Consider the following 23,727-nt stretch of genomic DNA (forward strand, 5'->3'; position numbering starts at 1 on the left):
TTATCGCCATGCACGTGTTTGTTGTTAGCCAATTGCAGTTAGTTTTTAAATAAATCCAACTCATAGATGACAAACTTTTCAGAATATTTTAATGCCTCAAGTTGTGAGTTTTTTTTTATGCATTTTTAAACATCGAGCGGAACTGCTCATTCGGTTCGAGGATATCGATTTGGTAATGGCCGTAATGAGCACTCAAAATGCATTGTATAGGGGTTTCTTTTGCGCAGAGCAGATGTTGAGATGGGATGGTATCGTTTTGTGGCGGTGCAGCCACAGTCACAGCCGCAGCCACAGCCACAGCCACAGTGAACCCATCCCCCAAGTGAACTGGGGATTGTGGGGTGCCGAGGGCGCACTGCGCATGTCTGGGATGCGAGGTGGGAAGTGAAGCGAGATGCTGCCGAAGGCACGAGATGACAACAATTTCAGCAGCGGACTCAGAATCGCCAGTCCGTAATCCCCGCCAGCTTTTCAGTGTGTTTCTGGAGCAGTTCGCGTGCGGCGGTGTTTTGTGCGTTGTGTTGAGTGTTGACTGTTAAGGCGAAAGTGCTGGCTTCTTTGAAGGCTTACAAACAATTTTGTCCCGACTCGACGAACAACAAATAAAAAAGTGCATAGCCAGCCAACCGAGAGTTTAAAAGTAATCAACAAAGTATATTTTTTCCTTCTTTTTTTCCCCTTGCCGAACTGAACTGTGCTCGGTTTGTGGATATATGTACAACACGCCAAACGCCAAGAGGATTTCAAGAGAGCATCGCATCCATCGAGAGTGTTGTGTGTGCCTTTCAATGCTTTTCTATGCTCGTCTTTGTTTGGTTTTAAAATATTCATATTCGTTCTCCATCCGCCCTTTTTGCATTTTTTATAACTCCCACCCACTTTGACCGCCCCAAGAGGCGTGGGCCCAAAACTGCGCCTCAATCGCAGTTTACTTCATGGGTGTGTGGTGTTCGTGGTGGTGGTGGTGGTGGGGGATAGTTTATGATGTTTATGAGTTGATTATGGGCTGCAAAGTGCTGTGCCATTGTCTTCTTCGGGACCTCTTCCCTGCGGGCATTCCCAAGATCTCGTCCTGTCCCGTTCCGTCCCACCTCGTCCTGTCGCACCTCGTCCTGGAGATATAGCTCGGAATACCTGACCCTGGGGCGCGTCGCCTGCACATGTGTAGATAACTCAAAATGGACACACCTGATGATTTTGTGCCAGTGTGTGTGGGTGGAGTGTGTTTGTGTGCGAAGTTGCTGCGGCCATGGGAGCTACACTCGCGGCTGCCCTTATAGCAGCGGTTACTAGGCATGGGCGCATTGGGTACATCAGTGAGTTAGCATTAAGGTGTCACCTCTCTACGGCTTCAATCGGACTAGGACCAAGAAGCTGGCTTAAAAGCTCATTATTCCTATCCTCGACTCTCAGCCAATTAGTATCCTTGTTTCAACTCCTATTATTGCGACCGCGAGTGCCTGTAAATGAGCCAGAATGTAGTAAGTAACGGTAACGGCAACGGAACGTACATGTGCGCATACATGTATGTATGTAGGCCCGTGGCCCACATAAGTATGCAGTGCACGTACGGCCAGACAGATGTGTGTGTGTGTGTGCGAGTGCGTGTGTGTGTGAGTTACGGTTTCCAGGTGCAGGTGACAACTCGATAAGCGGCCGATAGATGGCGCTACCATGCGAGGCCGCACAACTTTTTCATTTCCTGTTTCCACTTCACAGGCGCATTCCGCTGCAGCAGAACTATATTTGCACTTTCATACAGCCCCTGGCGCTGATTTGGGGGCGTGGCAGGTCGGCGGCGGATAATGAACCCGCCCACGCAGCAAGGACAATAATTGCAGACTGAATTGGCGTGGGATGCCAGTGGAGGAGCAGCATGAGTTGGCCCTTTTGGAGCGATGGCATAACTCGCATTACGGCCGCTAAGTTTCGGTAAGTTGGCAATAAACGCCGGAAATGGGCAGTCTGCCGAATCTTCACGAGCTGGAGGAGGCGGAGCGCAAGCGGGAGAAGCGGCGGGAGTACGAACTGCTGCTGGAGCAGCGAGCCCGGGACACCAGTCGCGAGCGGGAGCGACTCTCCGCGTTCGCTCAGCAGCGCAAGGTGAGATCGGTGGATTGGTGGATTGGTGGATTCCATTTCCTGACCCCTATATACATATGTATGTTTGTACGCCACGCAGCAATCGTCGTATAATGCTTACATAATGGCTGGTCTGGGGATTGGTGGCGGATCCTTGAGCCTCAATGCCACCGCAGGCACTGCCACCGGCAACGGAGAGCTGCAAGGTGGCAATGGGACAACTGCGGGAAAGGGCCAGATCCAGGCGGTGGGCACAGCATCTGGATTGGGCGCCAGTGCGGTTGCACCAGTGGCCACCAGTGGCTTTGCGATGCTGGGACTGGGCAAGAAGTATGCCCCACACTCACACCACCATCAGCATCAGCATCAGCACCAACACCAGCACCATCAGCACCGCCATTCGCTGACCACCAGGCATAGAGTGCTGCGAACGCGCAGTTCTGGAGGAGCCCAGAACGTCTGGGAGGAGCAGATGATGGAGGTGAGTGCTCAGGTGCACACATTGAGTGTCCGCCACCGTGTGAGAAGCCTTTATATAATTCATGTCACTTGCTTGCCGGCGTGGTGACACCTGTCGCATATAAATAGAATCAGAGCGCTTATCTCTTTGTCCTGGCCACTCTCAACTATCTTGTGGCCAAGTGTGGACAAAAGGGGTGTTCTGTGGTCTGTGCTCTGTGGTCTGTGGTCATTGGTGAATAGTGAACGGTGGGATTGTCTTTCCCAGTTGCTGTTATTAAAGCGAAAGCTCACCAATAGCCTGCCCAGATCCTTGGATTCCTGCCATATCCTAATGCCTTTTGCTTGCATCCTCTCCAGCAGCACATCACCGCATACTCGCCGTCGCCCATCTCGACGCGCTCGCATCGAATAAATCCGGTGTCCTCGTACCAGGTGCAGGCTGCTCTGGCGGCCTCGCGTCGCCGGGAGTCCATAAACAGCTCCATCGGAGCCACCTCCATACGGCGACTGATAACGCTGAACAACAGGAATTGCCGGCACAAGGTGCCAGCCCATGTGCGCCAGAAGGTGTGGCGCCAGTTTAGCTGCTTGAGCTTGGCCCACGGACTGATGAACTGCGTCCTGCTGCCGGTGATGGCGCTCCAGGGCTCCAATGCAGTGTGGCACCATCGGGAGGAATGGTTGCCCCTCGGCCCGGAGATTGGATCCTTGCTGCTGAGTGCTCTCTTCCTGGTGGCCGCTGGCATGAGCCTGCCCAGCATTCGACTGATGAAACGCTATGGTTATGGCCCCCTGATAGTGGCCAACTATATGACAGTGCTTCTCTTCCTCCTGTCGCACCTGTACGCCTCCATTTACACGCTTCTACCCGCCTACCTGCTGCTGGGCGTGACCCTGAGCGGATCCGCTGGCTCCAAGGCGGCCTTGATTGTCCACTTTGGTGGGAAACTGAGCTGCTCCTGCGAGTCGCAGCAGTCGCAGGCGGCCGTCGATGTGCTGCACGAGGAGCACAAGATGTTTTGCAATCGGGATCAGAAGGTGAGGCGTCTGGCCAGGTGGTTCAGGGTTTCTCAAGACCTGGGACTCATCGGCGGAGCCCTACTCGCCTCCATTTTGCTGGCCTGCAGCGATGGCAACTTTACGGGCGATTGCTCCGGGCTGGTTTACTATGGCAACGAGAGCTGGCCACCGCAACTGCGCGATTTCTACAATAGGAACGAGCACGGCGACAGAATCTGTGGGGCAGACATGTGCCCACTGAGAGTGCAATCCATCCTGGCGGCCGGATGGGCCAATGGCAGCTCCATACCCAGCTCCATCTATGCGGGCTTCATCGAAAGCGAACCCCGGGTGGCCGGGCAATCGCTGCTCTGGCTGTACGTTCTGTTCTCGGTGATATCGTTGACCCTCTCGCTGCTGATTGTGGTGGAGAAGGTGCAGGCCGCAGGCTCATCGCGACCGGAGCGCTCCAGAGATGTGAGCATCACGGACACCCTGCTCTTTGCCGGTCCGCTGGCCTATTTTGTGGGCACGGAACAGGCATACATGATGGGTGACTTTCTGAGGGCCTTCGTCACCTGCTCCTTGGGGATCGGCATGATTGCCGGCGCCTTGATTGGCATGGGTCTGATGCAGCTCATCGTCTCCTGCACCTTGAGCATGCTGCTCAGGCATGTCAAGCGGATCGTCGTGATTTGTGAGTACCAAATGGACACACAGGGTGCTCGGAGTTACAACGCTCTTCTCATTGCAGTGGCTGGTTTCTTCTTCCACTCCTGTCTGCTGCTGGCCCTGTCCAGTTGGAAGCCGTCGAGTGACGATAGTGCCCTGTTCTACGTGATTGCCGCCTCGTGGGGCGCCTGCAATGGCATGTGGGAGACGCTCCTGCTCTCGCTGGTCACCCTCAATCATGCCAGTCATGTGACGGAGGTGCAGGCGCCTCTGCTGGCCCTTCGGTTCCTGGGACTGGGACTGACCTTCGCCGGTCACGGCTTCCTCTGCGAATCGATGAAGATCATCGCTCTGGTGGTGCTGCTCGTCATCAGTGTGCCACCATATGCTACGCTGGAGATCCGATTGGAGGCGCAACGCAAGGCGACGCTCGTCAGCTTATGACGCAGCATCTTCAGCTAGTCCCGACGAATGCGACGGGATGTCGTGGCCCGGACGCACACCATGTGACATGTTCCGGATGCGGACACGGATACGGACGCAGAACTGGATCCGGTTCGGCGGCCAGATCTCCTCGAGATCGAAATCGAGATCGAGACGCAGCCCGTCAGTATGCAACGAGAGACACAAGTCAAGCGACGCAAGCTACACTTCAAGCTCAGTGGACAGAAGTCGCTCGATTCGGAAAGCGATACAGTTTAACAGTTTAAAGGAGGCTCCAACTGATATATGTATATTGACCTCTGTCTGGCTATTGACCTCTGTCCGCGGGCCTAGAGGATAAGACTAGTTAATAGGTTTGATCTACACTCATGTGGGAGGGGATGAGGTATTCCTTCGATGTGGGTGCATTCTCAATTTATAGCATTTGCCAGTGCCAGTAATGTTGTTCCATGTCTATAACCTATCTATCAAATAGAGAAATAGAGATAGAGACAGATAGAGAGGGAGATATATATATAGAGAGAGAGGAGAAGAGCTTTATGAGCCACAATAAGCATCTAGCATGTAGAACGTTATATATGTATGTATGTACCAGTATATCCGATCTGAGGTGATACGATATCAATTGCCGTATCTGCATCTGCATACATGTGTATATGTATTTCGCCAAGGGCTCCAAAAAGGTTTTTGTGTGTTTTTCCTAATGTAAACTCCTAGGCGTAGGCGTGTATTCAATGGGAACTCCAGTTTGCAGTTTGCAGTTTCCAAACCGCAGCGATCCCGCGATCCCGATCCGATCCTGATCCGGTCCAGAGTTAATGTATGTTATGTATGTGTTGTCGGTGTTATGTGCGTTATATAGGTTTCGAGACCCTCCACTTTTGCCTAACCACAGGTGCAACCCGATTCAGATCCCGATTCAGATCTGGAGCCAGATCCAAATCCAGATTCAGATCAAGCTATGCAGCCAGCTGCAAACTGTTATGATAACCAGGTGAAATCCTAAGGTCTAAGGTCTAAGGTCTAAAAGCAACAATGTTAACATTTTGAAAATTTTGAGAGTAACCATTTTGCGACCGCTGACGATTTCATACATCGGGCCAAGTATTGCGAGTATGTTGCTAGCCATATACTACGAGTATATATGTATACATATACGAGTACATCTACATATACACATAGACATAGACATTAACATACTATAGTATATATTTTTTCTTAGCGCTGGTTCCATCTGAATAATGAATTCTGAATAGTGAATAGTGAACAAAGCAGGTCGCGAATCGAATGAAACCGGTGGGACGGGAAGCCGAATACGATCCAGAATAAGATCCAGAGTTCTACGTGTATTGGATGTGTGTTGTATATTGTAGGTGTCCATATCCAGATCCAATAAAGATTTCAAAAACCCAGTGTATTGCCGATTCGACTTTGTTTCCAGTGGCTTGTTTTCCAGCAATTAAAACCGCCCTCGTCTACGCCTAATTGCAAACAACTGGACTCACTATGCGCTGCGCTGGAGCTTTTTGGAGCACTGGAGCATTGGAGCTTTCTCGCGCCGATCCAAAACGATCCGATCCGATCCGTTCCGATCGCGAAAAGCTAAAGATCGCGTCTGACTAGTGGTCATATATCATTTGGATGTGTGTGTGTGTGTGTGTGTGTGTGCGGGCTTGTTAGCTTTATCAATTGGGGTACGGGGTACTTAGCTAAGTTACTTGCTTAGTTAGTGGCTTTCTGCGGCCCCCGAGAGACGCGTTCGCCTGCCCCAAATGGATAAAGATAACGCCGAGCCAGTGGACACGGAGCCCGCCTCCGGGACCAACTCCTCCTCCACGCCCACCGCTGAATGGAGCGACAAGCTGGCGGAACTGGTCGCCTGGTTCGAGGCCAATCCCAATCTGCCCGAGAAGATCGGTAAGTGAAGTGAGTCAGTGGCTTTGGATCGAATCCAAATATACAAATGCGTTTCGCTCCGATTGATAACCAGTCAAGTGGCAGACAGAATTAATGGGCAAAATCGCGCGATAGACGGATTGTGGTAACGATCCATTAACCTTGTAACCGGGTGTTCGAGTGCCAAAGGTCAAGTGCATTAGGCACCTCCAGTGATATGAAAGCACCTCCACCACCTTGCAGATGTTTGACACCTGACATTCGCTTAGCCAGTGCTATGTGCACACAGATCCATAGATAATTATGAATTGTATCTCTATGCAGTAGCTGGTAGCTAGTAGCTACTCCAAAATCAATCAAACCTATCTCACAAGTTATTACGAGTCCTAGTAAATCTTCCCGATAGAACCCATTGTTATGCTACGATTCCTCAAGTGCACGGCTTTCGATGTGGAGCGCACCAAGTCACTGGTGGAGCTCAACTACAGTATGCGCAATAAGAACCCACACTTGTTTATGGATCGCAACATGGAGGACGAGATGACCGCCAAGGGCCTGAAGGTCTCGTAAGTGCAGTAAGGTAAGAGATTCAAGGAACGAGTAATAACCTTCTTTCCTCCAACAGGGACCTTCTGGTATTACCCGGAGTTACTCCAGAGGGAAATAAGCTGATCTTCTTTCGCATGGCCGATCTGGATCCACGAACGGTGCGTCTTGGCCAGGGTTGATCTATTGATACTATTGATATCTATTGATACAGCGCAATTCGGTTGAGGAGACCAAAATCTTCGTCATGATGAGTGATGCGCGATTCACGAGGCCGGATGTGGAGCGGGAACCAGGAAGCGGAGCAGATTACGTACTGGACGAAGCGGACATTGCCGAGGGCGATGTTCAGATTGTGGACATTGGGGGCTACACACTCCGCCACCTGGCACACGTCTCCATTTTCGTGCTGCGTGTCTACATGAAGTTCCTGCAGGAGGCCTATCCCTCGCGCCTCCAGGCCATGCATGTCATCAACTGCCCCAGCTACCTGGACAAGCTCATCTCCATGATGTCGCCCTTCCTAAGGGAGGAAGTCCGCAATATGGTAGTCGCTGCCGAAATGTACTTCATTCCAAGAAGCACTTGCTAAGCCAGCCAATTGCCTTGCAGATCAAGTACCACACTGAGGGTCTGGACAGTCTCTACAGGGATGTGCCCCGGGACATGTTGCCGGATGAGTATGGCGGCAAGGCGGGCTCTGTGGCGGATCTCAAGGCCCGGGGCATCCAGTCCATCCGGGACAACGCGTGAGTACTGCCTTGTATTGCTTGGGCTGTCCATGTATGACATCCAATTTGTACTTCGTAGGACGTACCTGAGCGACGAGCGTTACTGGAAGGTGGCCTCGCAGAGCAAGAGTCGGTGGTCCTGGTTCTGATCTATATCCTGATCCTCCGACGTGATATATGTACATATCTATTTAAATGTGATCAAGCAGCGCGTCTTGCCAAAGCGATGATATCGATTAGTTGGGCAAGTCCCAGAAACACTTGCAGGCTCCAGAGCTCAGCTTCCAGAAGCCGACCCTCCATATTTAATTATTTTCTTACCAATTTCGCTATTATCAAATAAGGGCCTAGTGTCGATTGGTTGACAACAATGGGAACAACAATATACAAAGAAAGCAATAAATTATATTAATTACATTTGATGAGGTTTTATTACACCCTTTTGGCTAGGTGCTTCTGAATGTCCTTCTATGATTACAAAGAACAAACGTTTTTCGAAATATTGCCCATCCAGCGATTGAAGCTGAAATTGTGCCACTACCAACGATGGCATTGGGATGCGGCACACGACCAGGTGATTAGGCAGATCCAGAAGCTGGGACGGCACATATTTAGGCACTATTAAGCGTCGTCCAAACGATGGCCGAAAAGCCATTATAAAATTACGTGGCTTTAATCGCCAACGCAGTAGCATTGAATATTCAAAAACTAAATCGATGAGCGAAATCGATGCGCAACTGTCAGTCAGTCGCCTGCCAGGCTTCAAGCCCAACGGTTCAAAAGCGATTCGAAAGCGTTTTTTTTTTCGAAAGTGATTCGAAAGCGATTGCTGCGCCCGATAGCCGATAGGAGGCAAGCCTGGCGGAGAGAACAGCGACGTAGCAATCGATAGCCAGGCACCAACAGCACCAATGAGCCGCATAGGTGGGAGAGAGACGGGCGCGAGCGGCACGTCGGAGCAGCTGCAGCGGGAACAGGACGGCGGCACAGCGGACCAGGCGCAGCGGGAGCAGGAACGGAATCTGAAGGAGCTACTCGAGTGGTTCCGGCACAATGACAAGCTGCCCAAGGAGATTGGTAGGCGCTGTGCCCGTAGACTATGCGGGAATCTAACATCCGTTCACTGCCCATCCATTACCAAGTCCCAACATCACCCAACCACCACCTAACCAACTAACCACCATTAATGAGGTCGTTAGTAGGCCGCTCCACTCGCCGCCTTACGTCACTGTAGCGAATTGTATACAAACAATAGATGTACAGGCAAGACTCCCTAAGTCGAACCGCCCCCTTTAGTGGCGACTCCCCAATTCAATACTTCCAAATATGCCCTTAATTACTGTATCGTGCAATATGTGTATTTGCAGATCCGCTGCTGCTCCGGCGCTTCTACCAGTGCATGTTTGGCGACGTGGAGGAGACTCGGAAGCTCATCGAGGTGAACTACGCCCTGCGCAACCGGCACCCGCATCTGTTTATCCGGAGGGATCCTTTGGACGCAGACAGCAGGCGCACCTTCGACTATGCGTAAGTGTGTCCTTATTTAATGGATATGATTCCTTTCTGTACATCCCGTGTATTCCATACTCCAATTTCAGGGACATTCTACCGCTGCCGGGCATAACGCCGGACAAATGCAAGGTGTCACTGTACTGCTTCCGGGAATTCGAGGCCTCCAAGGTGAGTAATAGCTGCTCGTTGCTGTAGGAAACTCTCTCTGCTTTTGACCCCCGAATCATCTCATCCACAGATGCACCACACGGAGGACACGCGCGCCTTTTTCATGGTCAGCGACTGCCGGTTCGTGACGCCGGACGATCTGGCCAACCCGGAAGTCCTGTCCGAGGGAGAGGTGCAGATCTTCGACATGAAGGGCACCACCATGCGACACATTTCGCGACTGACGATCAGCACGCTGCGCGCCTACATCAAGTTCCTTCAGCTGGCATTTCCGGTGCGCCTGCGCGCCATCCACATGATAAACTGTCCCACTTACCTGGACCGGATCGTCAGCGTGGTGAAGCCGTTCATCAGCGAAGAGGTCTTCAAGCTGGTGGGTTTCGCAGCTGAATCTCTGGATGTTTTTATCTCGAATAACTTATCCTCACCATTGCTTTCTACATTTCAGATCCGCTTTCACACGCAGAGCATAGATACGCTGTACGAATTCGTGCCGAGAGAGATGCTGCCGGAGGAGTACGGCGGAGGAGCCGGCTCCTTGGAAGCACTGCGTACCCATACCCAAAAGACCTTGGTTGAGCATCGGTGGGTTTCGATCTGCATGTGATAGATGTTTAGGTTATTTAGTAACGCTTCGTTGCCCTTTATAGCGACTATCTAATGGATCCCGATCACTGGGTGGTGGTGAAGCCGGAGAAGCGGAACGAGAGCTCGTGGAGATTTTTCAAATGATGGTCGAGGACATGTTCTAGGGTGACGAGAAAGCTCTTTCAACCAAAGACCGTTAGAAGTTTTTCGAATAAATGGGGATAAATAGTTCCTGTGGCTTTTTATCCCTTGAATATCCTTTTTTTTAATTGTTTTAAAATTGCTTGAAAATAAAAAAGCCTGTGTCATGTATTTCATTTTCAACCCAACAAATTACAAATATTGTCGGAGTACATATACAGGGGTGGTCAAAAGTATTTACACAACGTGCTTTTTTTTCAATTGAAAAATACTTTTCACCACCTCTATATATTTTTGCGGTTAAAACAATACATGTTTTTAATTAAGCTACTGCTTCGAAAAATACTAATTTCGACATTCAAGAAGCAGAATGCAGAACGCCAGTGGAAACAGAATAAACGGCTATCGATAGTTAGCTATCGAAGTACGCTTATCGTTATCGCACGACGTTGTTGGTGGCATTATTTATTTTGTTGCGACTTATACTGTTTTTACCAATCTGCTATATAGTTTACTAAGTAAGGGATCGCGAACTGCACAGCTATGGAGCGGCCACAGAAGATGCCCAAGGTGGCCAAGGTGAGTACCATCGTCCGAAATGCATCAAAGCAACTTATCCAATCCAAAATTTCACCAGGTCAAGAACAAAGCGCCGGCGGAGGTGCAAATTACGGCGGAGCAGCTGCTCCGTGAGGCCAAGGAGCGAGATCTGGAGATTCTGCCGCCGCCGCCAAAGCAGAAGATCTCCGATCCCGCCGAGTTGGCTGACTATCAGCAGCGGAAGCGAAAGACCTTCGAGGACAATCTGCGCAAGAACCGCATGGTGGTCAGCCATTGGATCAAATACGCTCAGTGGGAGGAGCAGCAGCAGGAGATCCAGCGTGCACGCTCTATTTGGGAGCGGGCATTGGACAATGAGCACAGGAACGTGACCCTCTGGCTGAAATACGCCGAGATGGAGATGAAGAACAAGCAGGTGAATCATGCCCGCAACCTGTGGGATCGGGCAGTGACCATCATGCCGCGAGTCAACCAGTTCTGGTACAAGTACACCTACATGGAGGAGATGCTGGAGAATGTGGCAGGAGCGCGTCAGGTGTTCGAGCGCTGGATGGAGTGGCAACCGGAGGAGCAGGCCTGGCAGACCTACGTCAACTTCGAGCTGCGCTACAAAGAGATCGACCGGGCACGGGAGGTCTACGAGCGATTTGTCTATGTGCACCCGGACGTGAAGAACTGGATAAAGTTCGCCCGCTTCGAGGAGTCCCATGGGTTTATCCATGGCTCCCGGCGGGTATTCGAGCGCGCTGTGGAGTTCTTTGGGGACGAGTACATCGAGGAGCGTCTGTTCATCGCCTTCGCTCGCTTTGAGGAGGGTCAGAAGGAGCACGACAGGGCGCGCGTCATCTACAAGTACGCGTTAGAACACCTACCTAAAGATCGCACACAGGAGCTGTTCAAGGCCTATACCATACACGAGAAGAAGTACGGCGACAGAGCGGGCATTGAGGATGTGATCGTTTCCAAGCGCAAGTACCAGTACGAGCAGGAGGTGGCCGCCAATCCAACCAACTACGATGCTTGGTTCGACTATTTGCGTTTGATTGAGGCGGAGGGCGACCGGGACCAGATCCGTGAGACGTACGAGCGGGCCATTTCTAACGTGCCGCCCGCCAATGAAAAGAACTTCTGGCGACGCTACATTTACCTTTGGATCAATTATGCCTTGTACGAGGAACTCGAAGCGGAGGATGCGGAACGCACGCGCCAGATCTACAAGACTTGTCTGGAGCTGATACCTCATAAGCAGTTTACCTTTAGCAAGCTGTGGCTGCTGTACGCGCAATTCGAGATTCGCTGCAAGGAGCTGCAGCGCGCACGCAAAGCACTGGGCTTGGCCATCGGCATGTGTCCCAGAGATAAGCTCTTCAGGGGCTACATTGATCTGGAGATTCAGTTGCGTGAGTTCGAGCGCTGCCGCCTGCTGTACGAGAAGTTCCTCGAGTTTGGACCGGAGAATTGTGTCACCTGGATGAAGTTCGCCGAGCTGGAGAACCTATTGGGCGACACGGAGCGTGCGAGAGCCATTTTCGAGCTGGCGGTGCAGCAGCCGCGCCTGGACATGCCTGAGCTACTGTGGAAGGCGTACATCGACTTCGAGGTGGCCCTGGGCGAAACGGAGCTAGCCAGACAGCTGTACGAGCGCCTCCTCGAGCGCACGCAGCATGTGAAGGTGTGGATGTCGTTTGCCAAGTTCGAGATGGGCCTCAGCCACGGCGACAGCGGGCCAGATGCGGAGCTGAACGTGCGGCTGGCAAGGAGAATCTACGAGCGGGCCAACGAGATGTTGCGTCAGCTGGGCGACAAGGAGTCGCGTGTTCTGCTGCTAGAGGCATGGCGCGACTTTGAGCGCGACGCCTCCGATGCGCAGGCGCTACAAAAGGTAATGGACAAGATGCCGCGGCGCATCAAGAAGCGGCAGAAGATCGTCTCCGACGATGGCGTCGAGGAAGGTTGGGAGGAAGTATTCGACTACATCTTTCCCGAGGACGAAATGGCTCGACCCAACCTCAAGCTGCTGGCTGCCGCCAAGATGTGGAAGAAGCAGAAAGACGTCACGGAGGACGACCCACCCGCTCCAGCCATTGCATCTGATCCAGAGTCTGCAGCGGACGCTGCTCCGGCGGAGACGACGGACAGCGGCGACTGAACCGAAGCAAGCTATTCCCTTCTGCGTAAGAATCTTTGCAGATTTTCGCTTTATTTTTGGACACGTTAGGAATAAACCACTTAAATAAAAACTACCATAATGATCACTTACTTTTGTAATTTATTTGTTATATTTATTGCTATACCAACAGCATGCGGTATTATAAAGTCGAGATTATGATCGTCTTACTTGGCCCTCAGCAAGAGTGTGAACACCGAGTAGGTAAACCTCATGACCTGGAATCAAGGGCATATAGATTTCAACAAATCAAAGAACATTCAAATATATATAGTGCCTTGCCTGCTCGAAGGTCTCCAGCGAGAGGGCGATGTAATTGCCCGCGTAGATGAGGGAAGGCCGCTGAGTCCTGGCCAGCGTGAAGAGCAGTTCCCGCTTGAACTTGGGCAGCTGCTCCACCCAGTTGCAGTCGTAGAATGCATCGCACAGCGCCTCGCTCTGCGTCCGCATCCTGTCCCCAAAATAGCAGATTACAAACACCTCCAAGGTGACGGCCAAGAAGAAGACAATCGAGATGATCATGGCGGTGTGGTCGTGCTCATCCGCCATGTACAGGAAGTGCATGGCGACGGTGCACTGAACGGCGGCGGAGCAGGCAAACTGGGCCATGCATGCCCCAGAAAGGACGCGCTGAATGATCTCCCTCAGCCGATGGACTCGCATCAGGTCGCGAATCCACTCACCCACCCCCTGGTAGCCCCCCCCCCGCCACGCTTCGTACGACTGCCCTTTTGTGGAGCTCTTCTCCGGCCTAGAACCAATCCGACGCACCCGCAGCTCCAAGGCACGCATATGACCCGTGAGCAGGCAGAGAAACGCAGGCGGATAGGAGTCACTGGCGCAGTTCTGAATGGCCTGCACTACCAAGCCGAAGAGCTGGTAGATATTGATGAGCACATAGTTTCTGGTGGAGTGCATCCAGTCAACGCCGAACCAGGCCGGATACAGGAGCTCTCGATCCGGACGAACGGCCACGCGGATGCAACTCAGAGTGGTTCCAAACACGAAAATACTAGCGAATGTGCGAAAGGTGCTCTGTGCGATATTCACTTCCCTCCGCAAGGCAGATACCTCCTCGGGATCACCCACCAGCATGGCTCTGGCGTCCATGAGCCTCAGGAGCGAGCGAATCTCGTGCAGCTGCTTCCTCACCATGTACACATTCGCGAACTTCAAATTGGCCACAATATCCGTGATGGTGATGGTCAGGTTCTCGCACAGCCCGGCCATATTGGTGGTGAACAGCAGCCTGGCCAGCAAGCTCAAGGGAAACAGCACGGTGACCATCAAGTTGACCACTATGGAGTACACCACGTAACGCAGGCTGGAAACCCCCGGAGGACGCATCAGGCCAGTGAGCTCCCACACGCGCCAGTGGTAGTACACAGCACTGTGGGTGTCCAGTTTGGTTCTCGGTTGCTCTTGGTTCGCCATTATCCCGGTTGCCTCTGAGGCAACTCCATGAGTCCGTTTGCCTTTATACTCCGGCGATTACCAGTGATTGCGCTATTAGATGGATTGTTGGCCAAACTTGTGGGCTAAGTGGCTGGGAAAAGTAACCAGTAGCCCGCGTGTAATGATCCCCCAGGAAAAGTTTCGAAGTCGCGATGACGTTAGTGTTTGTTGGAAATCTCTCTTTATTCTGCGGCATTCTTCATTCTTGTGGGGATGGGAGAAGTGTTTATATAGCAGCAACTAACGATTGAACCCAAAAGCACCTGACAAGCTGGGTTAAAGGGCCAGATTCTAATATATTTAGTCTCCTATTTGCCATTTAGTTATTTAGCTACTTGAGGGTTGAGGGTTCAATGTTGCTCATTATCCTCATTGATAATAATAATTCCACTATAAGTCCAATTGGGTTTTACCGTCCCAAGTGAGGTGAGAGGACGAATCCTAACCAGGCGGATTATAAATTGTGCCTTACAAATACTTGCAATTCTCTTCATTTCGAGGTCGGCAGAGTGGTTGCCAATCGAGGGATTGCTGTTAACTGATTTGTTTGAAATTGGTGCTATGTCTATGATGTCTATGTCGCTATTAACAAGTCTGAATTGAATGTCTAGTTTAACCAGGGGATGCTTAGTTGCTTAGTTTCTTAGTTCCCACTTGCAAGGCAGAAATGTTTACTCTTGACCATGGGCTTGACCATGTTAACTGGGTTGCATATTGGTGATATACTAGAGTTTGTACAGTGGGCCCCCTGGGCTCTACTTCTCCGCCAAGTGCGGCTGCTTTGAGGTTACTTGTCAGGTGGATCAAGTCATCAAGATCAGGCGCGTGATTAATCTACTATGGGTGATGAGAACAGTGGACTTGGGTTCAGGGTACAGGTTTCAGAGACGGGGTTTGGGGTTTGGGGTTTGAGGTCGGGTAAAAGAACACAAAAACAAATCCGTAGATGCACACCATCGAGAACACGTTCACAGAGTGATCTTAATTCGTAGTTTTTAAGAATTAATTTAAAAATACAATCAAGTGGCGTAATCCAAGGCTGGTAGTGATTAATGCCAGAGTGCTTAGGATCCGGCCTCTCTGTTCCAATAATGTCGCGTCCAAGCACTCGGGCAGCGAATAGGAAAGTAATTGATTTATATCAATATATATATATATATATATATATATACATATATGCATAACTATATAGCTAAGGGCGTGTCATAATGTGTACAGATAATTGAATTGAAATTGCTGCAGTAACTTAGAATGGAACAACAAATAGTTTTCGAATAAGCAAACTGTTACGCTACGTTACGGTTACATTTCAATACTCTACTTTACGTTACGTTAGACAAGTGACGTTATGCATTATGCGTTATTCGTTCTCGTAATCTATATCTTTATCGCTATATCGCTAGTACTAGAGTTGATTCGCCCACATTATCATCGCTGGGTTTGTATTTTGTTGCAATATTATCGTTCTAAGCTCAGTTCTCAGTCGCAAAAGCAACGTGTGACAAAAGCACCTCCTCCGCGAGGGAGGAGGGTGTATATATCCGATATAGAGTCGGGCTTTTCAGTTTCTATACGTCTTTCAATTGTCAGACTCTTGCTGTTGCTCGCTGCTAGTTTTAGTTTTAGTTTTAGGTATAATTTTAGTTTTGAATCGCTCTTTCGTTTAACGTTTACGTTTACGTTTAAGTTTACATTTAGTTCTGTGAGTCGACCGACCTGTTCTGGATTCGGTTCGGTTCGATTCGATTGATTCAATTGATTCGGTATTCGGTTTTCGGTTGCATTGGCTGCCTAGGGATTTGGAATTGTTGCATCTTTAGCGCTTCCGGCCTTAGGGGCTGCGCTCTGACTTGAAATTGCGTTTTTGTCTTTGTCTGATTTGGCATCCTGCAAAAGAAATACGAGAATGGCCAACGGCTTTCAATAGCAAATTTTTTGAGTGTATGTAAAAGGAGCTCTCAGATCTGTTTTCGCATTCAAATGCATTCTGCGAACTTCTCTTGGCTATTTCCAGATAACTACGCCCTCGAATTTCAATTACTTAACTGGGAACAGGAATAGTACAACTTCTTATCTTAAAACCTCATAATTATCATTTCGTATGCTATGTTCGCTATGAGTCTCAGAAGTTGGACTATACCTACTAATGAAGTGCGTAAATTGAAATTCTGGCAGTTTAGACTTTACGAAATTCGCTTTTCAAATGCCAACCAAAATGGAAACAGCCATAGGATTGATCAGTACTGAGGCTCGTTCAAAAAAGTATCAAGTCAGTTAAGGAATTAAGTTACTAAAAGTGCATCTATGAATCTACTTCGCCTGCCACAATTGAACAAACAGTACAACATTTTATTAGTTTTCTCTAATTTGAATACAAGGTGGCAGCCACGAATGCGGTACGTTATCAGTTGCAGTTCTAAATACTTAAAAACACAATTTTGTTCAGTTCCCAAGACTTCTATGGCTGGAAATATATGCCAGTGGGTTTCTCTTTTGCGGATATATATATGTATATCAGTGCCAAGGTAACCGAAGGTGAAAATCGATGTGACAACTGCCTACTGCAGGACTACAGGCAATGGGGTAATGGGGCAACGGGAGGCAGTGCATCAGGTTGCGATTCACTTCCCCACTTTCTCTGCTCCCTTGTCTCTTCCTACCGCCCGGCAAACGCAACAAAGAGGGACGGGTGGATGGATTGTGGATCAAATCGGGGCTGCAAAGCGATTCCAGATCTGGATGAACCGAAACTGTGCCCGGAATAGGTTTGCATCCCCGAAGAGATGCTGCGGATGGGACACCTGTTCCAAGGGAATGAGGAGATGTTGGGGTTCCACTATATGCTCACCTTGGCCTTGACACTGGCTGCCTCCTGCTTGAGATACTCTTCCCGCGCCGCCTCGTAGAGACCAACGAACTTGTCTCGCTGGCCTTTGTACTGGGCAAAGAGCTCGTCGTCTTTGTGGCCCTTCAATCTGTTCTCGATATCCACCTTCTTGTCGTGCTCGCTGCGTATCTCCTCCGTCACCCAGGGCTTGTCGATGGGATACTGATTGATCAGGTTCTTCAGTGTCTTTATGCTGCTCTTCCCCTTTACCACCTGCTTGATTAGCTTGGGACTGGGCTTCATGATCCGGCCGCCATTCATGTTCATTGGTCCAAAAGGGCCGCCCGGTGGCATGCCCCGCGGCGGCATCCGTGGACCCATCATATGCATGGGCGGTGGGCCACCCATCATGGGACCTGGGCCGGGTCCGTTGCGCCGCATAAAGTGCGGTGGTGGCGGCGGCGGTGGTCCACCCATGGGGCCGGGACCGCGCATACCGGGCATCGGTGGTTGGAAAGGCATCTGCGGGTAAGGTCCTCCAGGGCCCATCGGTCCGGGTCCGCGTGGTCCGGGGCCCATCGGACCCATGGGCGGACCCATCATGTGGCGTGGGGGAGGACGGTTCGGAGGGGGACCGCGCTGGAAACCATTAAAGCCACCGCGAATCTGGTTGGGACTGTTTCCCGGAAAGCGCTGCCAATCGCCTCCGTTCATCTGGCTGTTGAAGGTCTGCTGCTGCTGCTGCTGGTTCATATGCTTGCTGTTCTGGCTGTTCATCTTGCACTGCTGCTGTTGGTTTGGACTGGGATGCTGCTGCTGTTTGATGCCCTTCATAGGCTTCTTCTTGAGACTGTCCACCTGGTTTGGTTTGCTTCCCGGCGCCGGGCTGTTGAAGTCAATATACAGGGGATCGCTGGGCATTTGGCTGGAGGAGAACATCATCTGGTTGTTACTGTTGCCGTTGGCAGTGTTGCCATTCCCATGCCCATTTCCATTTCCGTTCCCATTGCCTCCTGGTCCGGAGGACCTACAGGGTTTCCTGTAGGGAGCCGCAGCTGCCCGGGGATTATTGTTGCTACTATTATTATTGTTGCTCTGGCTGTTGCGGTGCTGTGAATACGGATTTTGCTGATGCTGCTGTGGCTGAAACTGTTGCTGCATTTGCAGCGGATGCTGTTGCGAATGCATGGTTCGGTTCTGATGGAATTGGTTCTTGGACACCATTGCGATAGCTAAATTCAGCTGATCGGAGGGGTTCAGGACTCGAGCACGAGAGCCAAGCCGGAGCGACGGGCGGGTAGCAAACGGACCGAAATTATTACACGCTTATTTGTCACAGGAACTTATATTGAAAAAATTACGATGAATCGATTAATCGATTGCGATGACGACTCGATCGCACTGTTGTGGAACGAGTGTGAATACTATGTTTGCGATAGTTGCCGGCGAATGTTTTCCCACAAATGTTCCCACTAACTGATAAGCACATCACATCAAATTTTAGACTGTCTCAACTGTACAAGCAGTAGTAATGTAGTAATCGCCTGCACTGTTATCGATAAGCGTACTCTGCACGTGTGATTTAAACCAATGTTTATATTATTGGGTTCAGTTAATACAATTACTTTATTTTATTAACACTTTTGGTAAAGTAAAGTAGCCATGGGCAAGAAGGTGCACAATGCCAAAGCGCGGCAGAATCCGCAAACAATTGTGGACAACTCGGCCGTGAAGAAGGTGGGTAATCCGTAGGACCAAACCGTTTGAATCCGCTTTCTCACCCTTTCCAAATCCAACACTCTACAGATTCAGATCGATGTGGATGCTGTGGCCGGCGGCAGTCAGGGCTACGATGAGGCCAACGCTCTGGTGCTGCCCTCCGAGAAGCGGGCCACCAAGATCAAGGTGGACAAAGTGCAGCACGTGAAGATCCTTTCCAAAAAGCAGCGCAAACACCTGCAGGCGATTGTGGACAAGAAGAAAAAGAAAGAGGGTGTATGTTTTCATTCGGTGTTAATATAAAACTGTCAATTAATTGTAATCTTGTCATATTTAGCGCGCCCAGCTGTTGGGTGACCTGGCTGCTGTTCAAATTCCGGAGGCGGAGCTGCAGCAGTACACTTCCATTAGCCAAGTGCAAACCGTGGGATTGAAGCGTCTACCCACCCTGGACGAGTATCTAGCCAAGAAGAAAGAAAGGCAGGCTCAAGTCATAGCTGAAAAAAGCTCGGCTTCGGGTCACCGCGTGAATGCCATCAAGGGCTCCAAGCGCAAGCTTCTCGTCGAAGAGGAGGAGGAAATGGAGGCCAAGCGAAAAAATCCGAATGTAATTAGTTTGGAGGAAGATGAAGATTCATCCTCCTCTGATGAAGACGATGAGACGTCACCAGCTGAATCTGCTCCCATTGCCATACCCACTCCAGTGTCAATAGCTCCACCGCCAATCACTATTAAACCAACAATTAAAACGCCGAAGCCGGAGCCCACTCTACCTGCCTGTATCCACCAGACTGTCTATGTGCCCGTACATCGGACAACAGAAGTTCAGGATGCCCGTCTTAGACTGCCCATCCTCGCGGAGGAGCAGCAGGTGATGGAGACAATCAACGAGAACCCCATTGTGATCGTGGCTGGTGAGACAGGCTCCGGAAAGACTACCCAGCTACCGCAGTTCCTGTATGAAGCGGGCTACGCACAGCACAAGATGATCGGAGTGACGGAGCCGCGGCGAGTGGCTGCTATTGCCATGTCCAAGCGGGTGGCCCACGAGATGAACCTGCCGGAAAGCGAGGTGTCCTACCTCATTCGCTTCGAGGGAAACGTAACACCGGCGACGCGCATCAAATTCATGACCGATGGTGTGTTGCTTAAGGAGATCGAAACTGACTTTCTGCTCAGTAAGTACTCGGTGATCATCCTGGACGAGGCGCACGAGCGCAGCGTGTACACAGACATCTTAGTGGGCCTTCTATCGAGGATCGTGCCCTTGCGTCACAAACGCGGGCAGCCGCTGAAGCTGATCATCATGTCCGCCACTTTGCGGGTATCCGATTTTACAGAGAATACGCGTTTGTTTAAGAATCCACCACCGTTGCTCAAAGTGGAGGCTCGACAGTTTCCTGTGACCATTCACTTCCAGAAGCGCACACCAGATGACTATGTGGCGGAGGCCTACCGCAAGACCTTAAAGATCCATAATAAGCTTCCGGAAGGCGGCATACTAATTTTTGTGACGGGACAGCAGGAGGTCAACCAACTGGTGCGTAAGTTGCGACGCACGTTTCCGTATCAACCGCCAACCAAGGATGTGGCGATGAATGGTAAGGAATCGGAGGACGAAAAGGAGGAAACAAAGGAAGATGCGGAATCGACTGTGGAGGATCCTAAGGAGCTGGAGTTTGACATGAAGCGAGTTATACGTAATATTCGCAAATCTAAGAAAAAGTTCTTGGCGCAGATCGCTTTGCCCAAGATCAACCTGGACGACTACAAGCTCCCCGGTGATGATACGGAGGCAGACATGCACGAGCAGCCGGATGAGGATGAGGACCAGGAGGGACTGGAAGAGGAAAACGACGATGAACTAGGATTGGAGGGGGAGTCGGGAATGGAATCAGGTAAAAGGCAACCCCTTTGGGTCCTGCCACTCTACTCGCTCCTCTCCTCGGAGAAGCAAAACCGCATCTTCCAGCCAGTTCCCGATGGGTGTCGGCTATGCGTGGTCAGCACCAATGTGGCAGAGACATCTCTCACCATCCCGCACATCAAGTATGTTGTGGACTGCGGTCGCCAGAAGACCCGTCTCTACGACAAACTGACGGGTGTGAGTGCCTTCGTGGTAACCTACACGTCTAAGGCTTCGGCTGACCAGCGTGCTGGGCGAGCGGGTCGCATCAGCGCCGGCCATTGCTATCGCCTCTACTCGAGTGCCGTGTACAACGACTGTTTCGAGGACTTCTCCCAGCCGGATATCCAGAAGAAGCCAGTCGAGGACCTAATGCTGCAGATGCGCTGCATGGGCATCGATCGCGTGGTGCACTTTCCCTTTCCCTCACCACCGGATCAGGTGCAGCTGCAAGCCGCCGAGCGGCGATTGATCGTGCTAGGTGCCCTGGAGGCCACCAAGACGGAGAAGACAGATTTGCCACCAGCCGTTACCCGGTTGGGTCAGGTTATCTCCCGCTTTCCCGTGGCGCCGCGCTTTGGAAAAATGCTGGCTCTGTCCCACCAGCAGGACCTGCTGCCCTACACCGTCTGCCTGGTGGCCGCACTTTCAGTCCAGGAGGTGCTTATCGAAACGGGGGTGCAAAGGGACGAGGATGTGGCGCCCGGCGCGAATCGGTATCACCGCAAACGGCAGAGCTGGGCGGCCAGCGGCAACTATCAGTTGCTTGGGGATCCCATGGTCCTATTACGTGCTGTGGGAGCTGCAGAGTACGCCGGATCGCAAGGCCGCTTGCCGGAGTTTTGTGCTACGAATGGATTGCGACAGAAAGCGATGAGCGAGGTACGAAAATTGCGGGTACAGCTGACCAACGAGATCAACCTGAATGTGAGTGACGTTGAGCTGGGTGTTGATCCCGAACTCAAGCCTCCCACAGATGCCCAGGCCCGGTTCCTGCGTCAGATTCTGTTGGCCGGCATGGGCGACCGGGTGGCTAGAAAGGTACCTCTGGCAGATATCGCCGACAAGGAGGAGCGGAGGCGATTGAAGTACGCGTACCATTGTGCCGACATGGAGGAGCCAGCTTTCCTGCACGTCTCCTCCGTGCTGCGTCAAAAAACACCCGAGTGGGTAATCTATCAGGAGGCATACGAGCTGCAGAATGGCGACTCCACCAAGATGTTCATCCGCGGCATCACCGCCATTGAGCCGGAGTGGCTTCTATTATATGTTCCCTTGCTCTGCAACATACGCGAGGTGCGCGAGGATCCTGCTCCCAGATTCGATAAATCGTCTGGCAAGATCTACTGTCATGTGGATGCCACGTTTGGCAAGTCAGGGTGGGAGCTGCCCCTCGGGGAAGTGGAGATGCCGCTCAGCGAAAAGGCCTGCTGGTAAGTATCTCAAAAGACTGGTGATTTAACCCGGTGCTCATGCCAATCTTGTGGTTTCAGTTACTTCGGCATGTTCCTGCTAGAGGGCGAAGTTTGCTCGAGGTTAGTCGACTTCCGGAGCAAACTAAAGTCCACACCCGCCTCCGTGATCAAGAGCTGGTCCAGCATGAACGACAAGGTGTTGCGCTTCAAGCGCGCTCTCATCACCAAGCAGATTCATAACCGCCAGGCGCTGCTCGACCAGTGGATCAGCGATCCTCACTGTGAGTTTACCCCAGTCCCCCGAATCCTGTCCTCATTGCTAATCTGCCGTTTTCCCATTTCCTTTTTCCCAGTCCTTTTGGAGGAGTACCAGAACCTGCTCTACGACGTGGCGCTGAGTGAACTGACGCCTTTATGGCCACCGTTGGACAAGGAAGAACCACAAAGCTAGTTAAAATAAAAAAAAGCTAGTTAGATGGGGGTTTATTTTTTTGTATAACAAGTTTCATTTATTATTTATTTAATTGATATATATTTATATAATTTTTATGTATAATATAAATATGAAATTTGTTTTAAATGGAACTAAAAAAATGGAGTGGAGTGAGGGGGAATAAAAATATTTTTTTGTTAACAGCTAAGTTTCGATAAATGTTTAATACAATCCATATATGTACATAGAAATAATCAATATTCATTGTATTTTGTTTTTTTTTTGTTTGTTTGTTGTTGTTGTCTGTTGGTTTTGTCTCTTGGTAATTAATCGTAAGAAAATTTGTCTGCTGTTGGTGAGAAATTAGCATTTACACTTGTGTTAATGAGAGATTTGGCTAATTGGGCTTGTGGCTATAAAGTGTGTGTATATGCCTTGGTATATACATATACCCTATATACTCATCGAACGAACGGAACGGAACGATCGGATTCGGATAGGCCGACAACTGTAGCTTTGTTCGCTTAACTTCGCTCTTCCCTATATGTACATGTAAATCGCTAGTTGGGATTGGGATTAGGACTTCGCTTGCTGCAGCTCCTCCTCCCCAGGCAATTGGCTGGGACTTCTCAAATGTCATCCACCATACGTCTACAAATGTGTGTAGAAAAAATCAGTCTAATATATTAAGGCAACGTGAGAGCTTTACATGTCGTCATTCCACTTGATCCTCGTCCACATCCTCATCCCCATCCTTATCCTCATCTTAATCATCTAGGAATTGTGTGTAATATCTTAGTTTTGTAACTTGAATCCTGTCCGAAGTTCTCTTATCGCTTATCGCTTAGGCTAATGTTATGCGGGCTTTTGTATCGTTTGTGTACTCTTTAACAATCAAATTTGGTATGTTTTGTGTCTGTGTGTGGGGTGTGTGGTGTGTGGGGTTCATTAACTTTAACTTTAAACTAATTTCCGTTAAATATACATTTATAAATTCTTTAGG

General features: G+C 50.5%; 7 protein-coding genes across 7 annotated transcripts; 5 read left to right on the forward strand and 2 right to left on the reverse strand.

The window, feature by feature from the left end:
• Window positions 1–152: 152 nt before the first annotated feature.
• LOC122624157 (protein unc-93 homolog A) lies at window positions 153–6,133 on the forward strand. Its single transcript, XM_043803601.1, has 4 exons — window positions 153–2,103; window positions 2,183–2,563; window positions 2,902–4,240; window positions 4,298–6,133. The coding sequence occupies exons 1-4, from the start codon at window positions 1,957–1,959 to the stop codon at window positions 4,657–4,659; spliced, it is 2,229 nt and encodes a 742-aa protein (XP_043659536.1). The 5' UTR covers window positions 153–1,956; the 3' UTR covers window positions 4,660–6,133.
• Window positions 6,134–6,385: 252 nt separating this feature from the next.
• Window positions 6,386–8,249, forward strand: LOC122624326 (alpha-tocopherol transfer protein-like). The gene is made up of 6 exons (XM_043803824.1): window positions 6,386–6,576; window positions 6,962–7,121; window positions 7,181–7,262; window positions 7,316–7,648; window positions 7,714–7,850; window positions 7,912–8,249. The coding sequence occupies exons 1-6, from the start codon at window positions 6,432–6,434 to the stop codon at window positions 7,979–7,981; spliced, it is 927 nt and encodes a 308-aa protein (XP_043659759.1). The 5' UTR covers window positions 6,386–6,431; the 3' UTR covers window positions 7,982–8,249.
• A 323-nt stretch (window positions 8,250–8,572) lies between these two features.
• On the forward strand, window positions 8,573–10,412 carry LOC122624470 (alpha-tocopherol transfer protein-like). The gene is made up of 6 exons (XM_043804018.1): window positions 8,573–8,909; window positions 9,200–9,359; window positions 9,431–9,512; window positions 9,583–9,885; window positions 9,961–10,097; window positions 10,163–10,412. Exons 1-6 carry the CDS (start codon window positions 8,744–8,746, stop codon window positions 10,242–10,244), a joined length of 930 nt encoding a protein of 309 aa, XP_043659953.1. The 5' UTR covers window positions 8,573–8,743; the 3' UTR covers window positions 10,245–10,412.
• Window positions 10,413–10,674: 262 nt separating this feature from the next.
• Window positions 10,675–13,061, forward strand: LOC122625297 (protein crooked neck). Its single transcript, XM_043805380.1, has 2 exons — window positions 10,675–10,820; window positions 10,879–13,061. Exons 1-2 carry the CDS (start codon window positions 10,785–10,787, stop codon window positions 12,949–12,951), a joined length of 2,109 nt encoding a protein of 702 aa, XP_043661315.1. The 5' UTR covers window positions 10,675–10,784; the 3' UTR covers window positions 12,952–13,061.
• Window positions 13,037–14,433, reverse strand: LOC122625300 (odorant receptor 2a). The gene is made up of 2 exons (XM_043805382.1): window positions 13,252–14,433; window positions 13,037–13,187 (listed from the first exon to the last, which is right to left on the reverse strand). Exons 1-2 carry the CDS (start codon window positions 14,401–14,403, stop codon window positions 13,137–13,139), a joined length of 1,203 nt encoding a protein of 400 aa, XP_043661317.1. The 5' UTR covers window positions 14,404–14,433; the 3' UTR covers window positions 13,037–13,136.
• A 144-nt stretch (window positions 14,434–14,577) lies between these two features.
• LOC122625298 (DNA-binding protein K10) lies at window positions 14,578–18,622 on the reverse strand. Its single transcript, XM_043805381.1, has 2 exons — window positions 17,273–18,622; window positions 14,578–16,311 (listed from the first exon to the last, which is right to left on the reverse strand). Exons 1-2 carry the CDS (start codon window positions 18,473–18,475, stop codon window positions 16,216–16,218), a joined length of 1,299 nt encoding a protein of 432 aa, XP_043661316.1. The 5' UTR covers window positions 18,476–18,622; the 3' UTR covers window positions 14,578–16,215.
• A 175-nt stretch (window positions 18,623–18,797) lies between these two features.
• On the forward strand, window positions 18,798–22,982 carry LOC122624049 (probable ATP-dependent RNA helicase kurz). The gene is made up of 5 exons (XM_043803478.1): window positions 18,798–18,988; window positions 19,058–19,246; window positions 19,308–22,309; window positions 22,370–22,572; window positions 22,645–22,982. Exons 1-5 carry the CDS (start codon window positions 18,914–18,916, stop codon window positions 22,740–22,742), a joined length of 3,567 nt encoding a protein of 1,188 aa, XP_043659413.1. The 5' UTR covers window positions 18,798–18,913; the 3' UTR covers window positions 22,743–22,982.
• The last annotated feature ends 745 nt before the right edge of the window (window positions 22,983–23,727 follow it).

This window comes from Drosophila teissieri, chromosome X, assembly GCF_016746235.2.
Source record: "Drosophila teissieri strain GT53w chromosome X, Prin_Dtei_1.1, whole genome shotgun sequence".
NCBI lineage: Eukaryota > Metazoa > Arthropoda > Insecta > Diptera > Drosophilidae > Drosophila > Drosophila teissieri.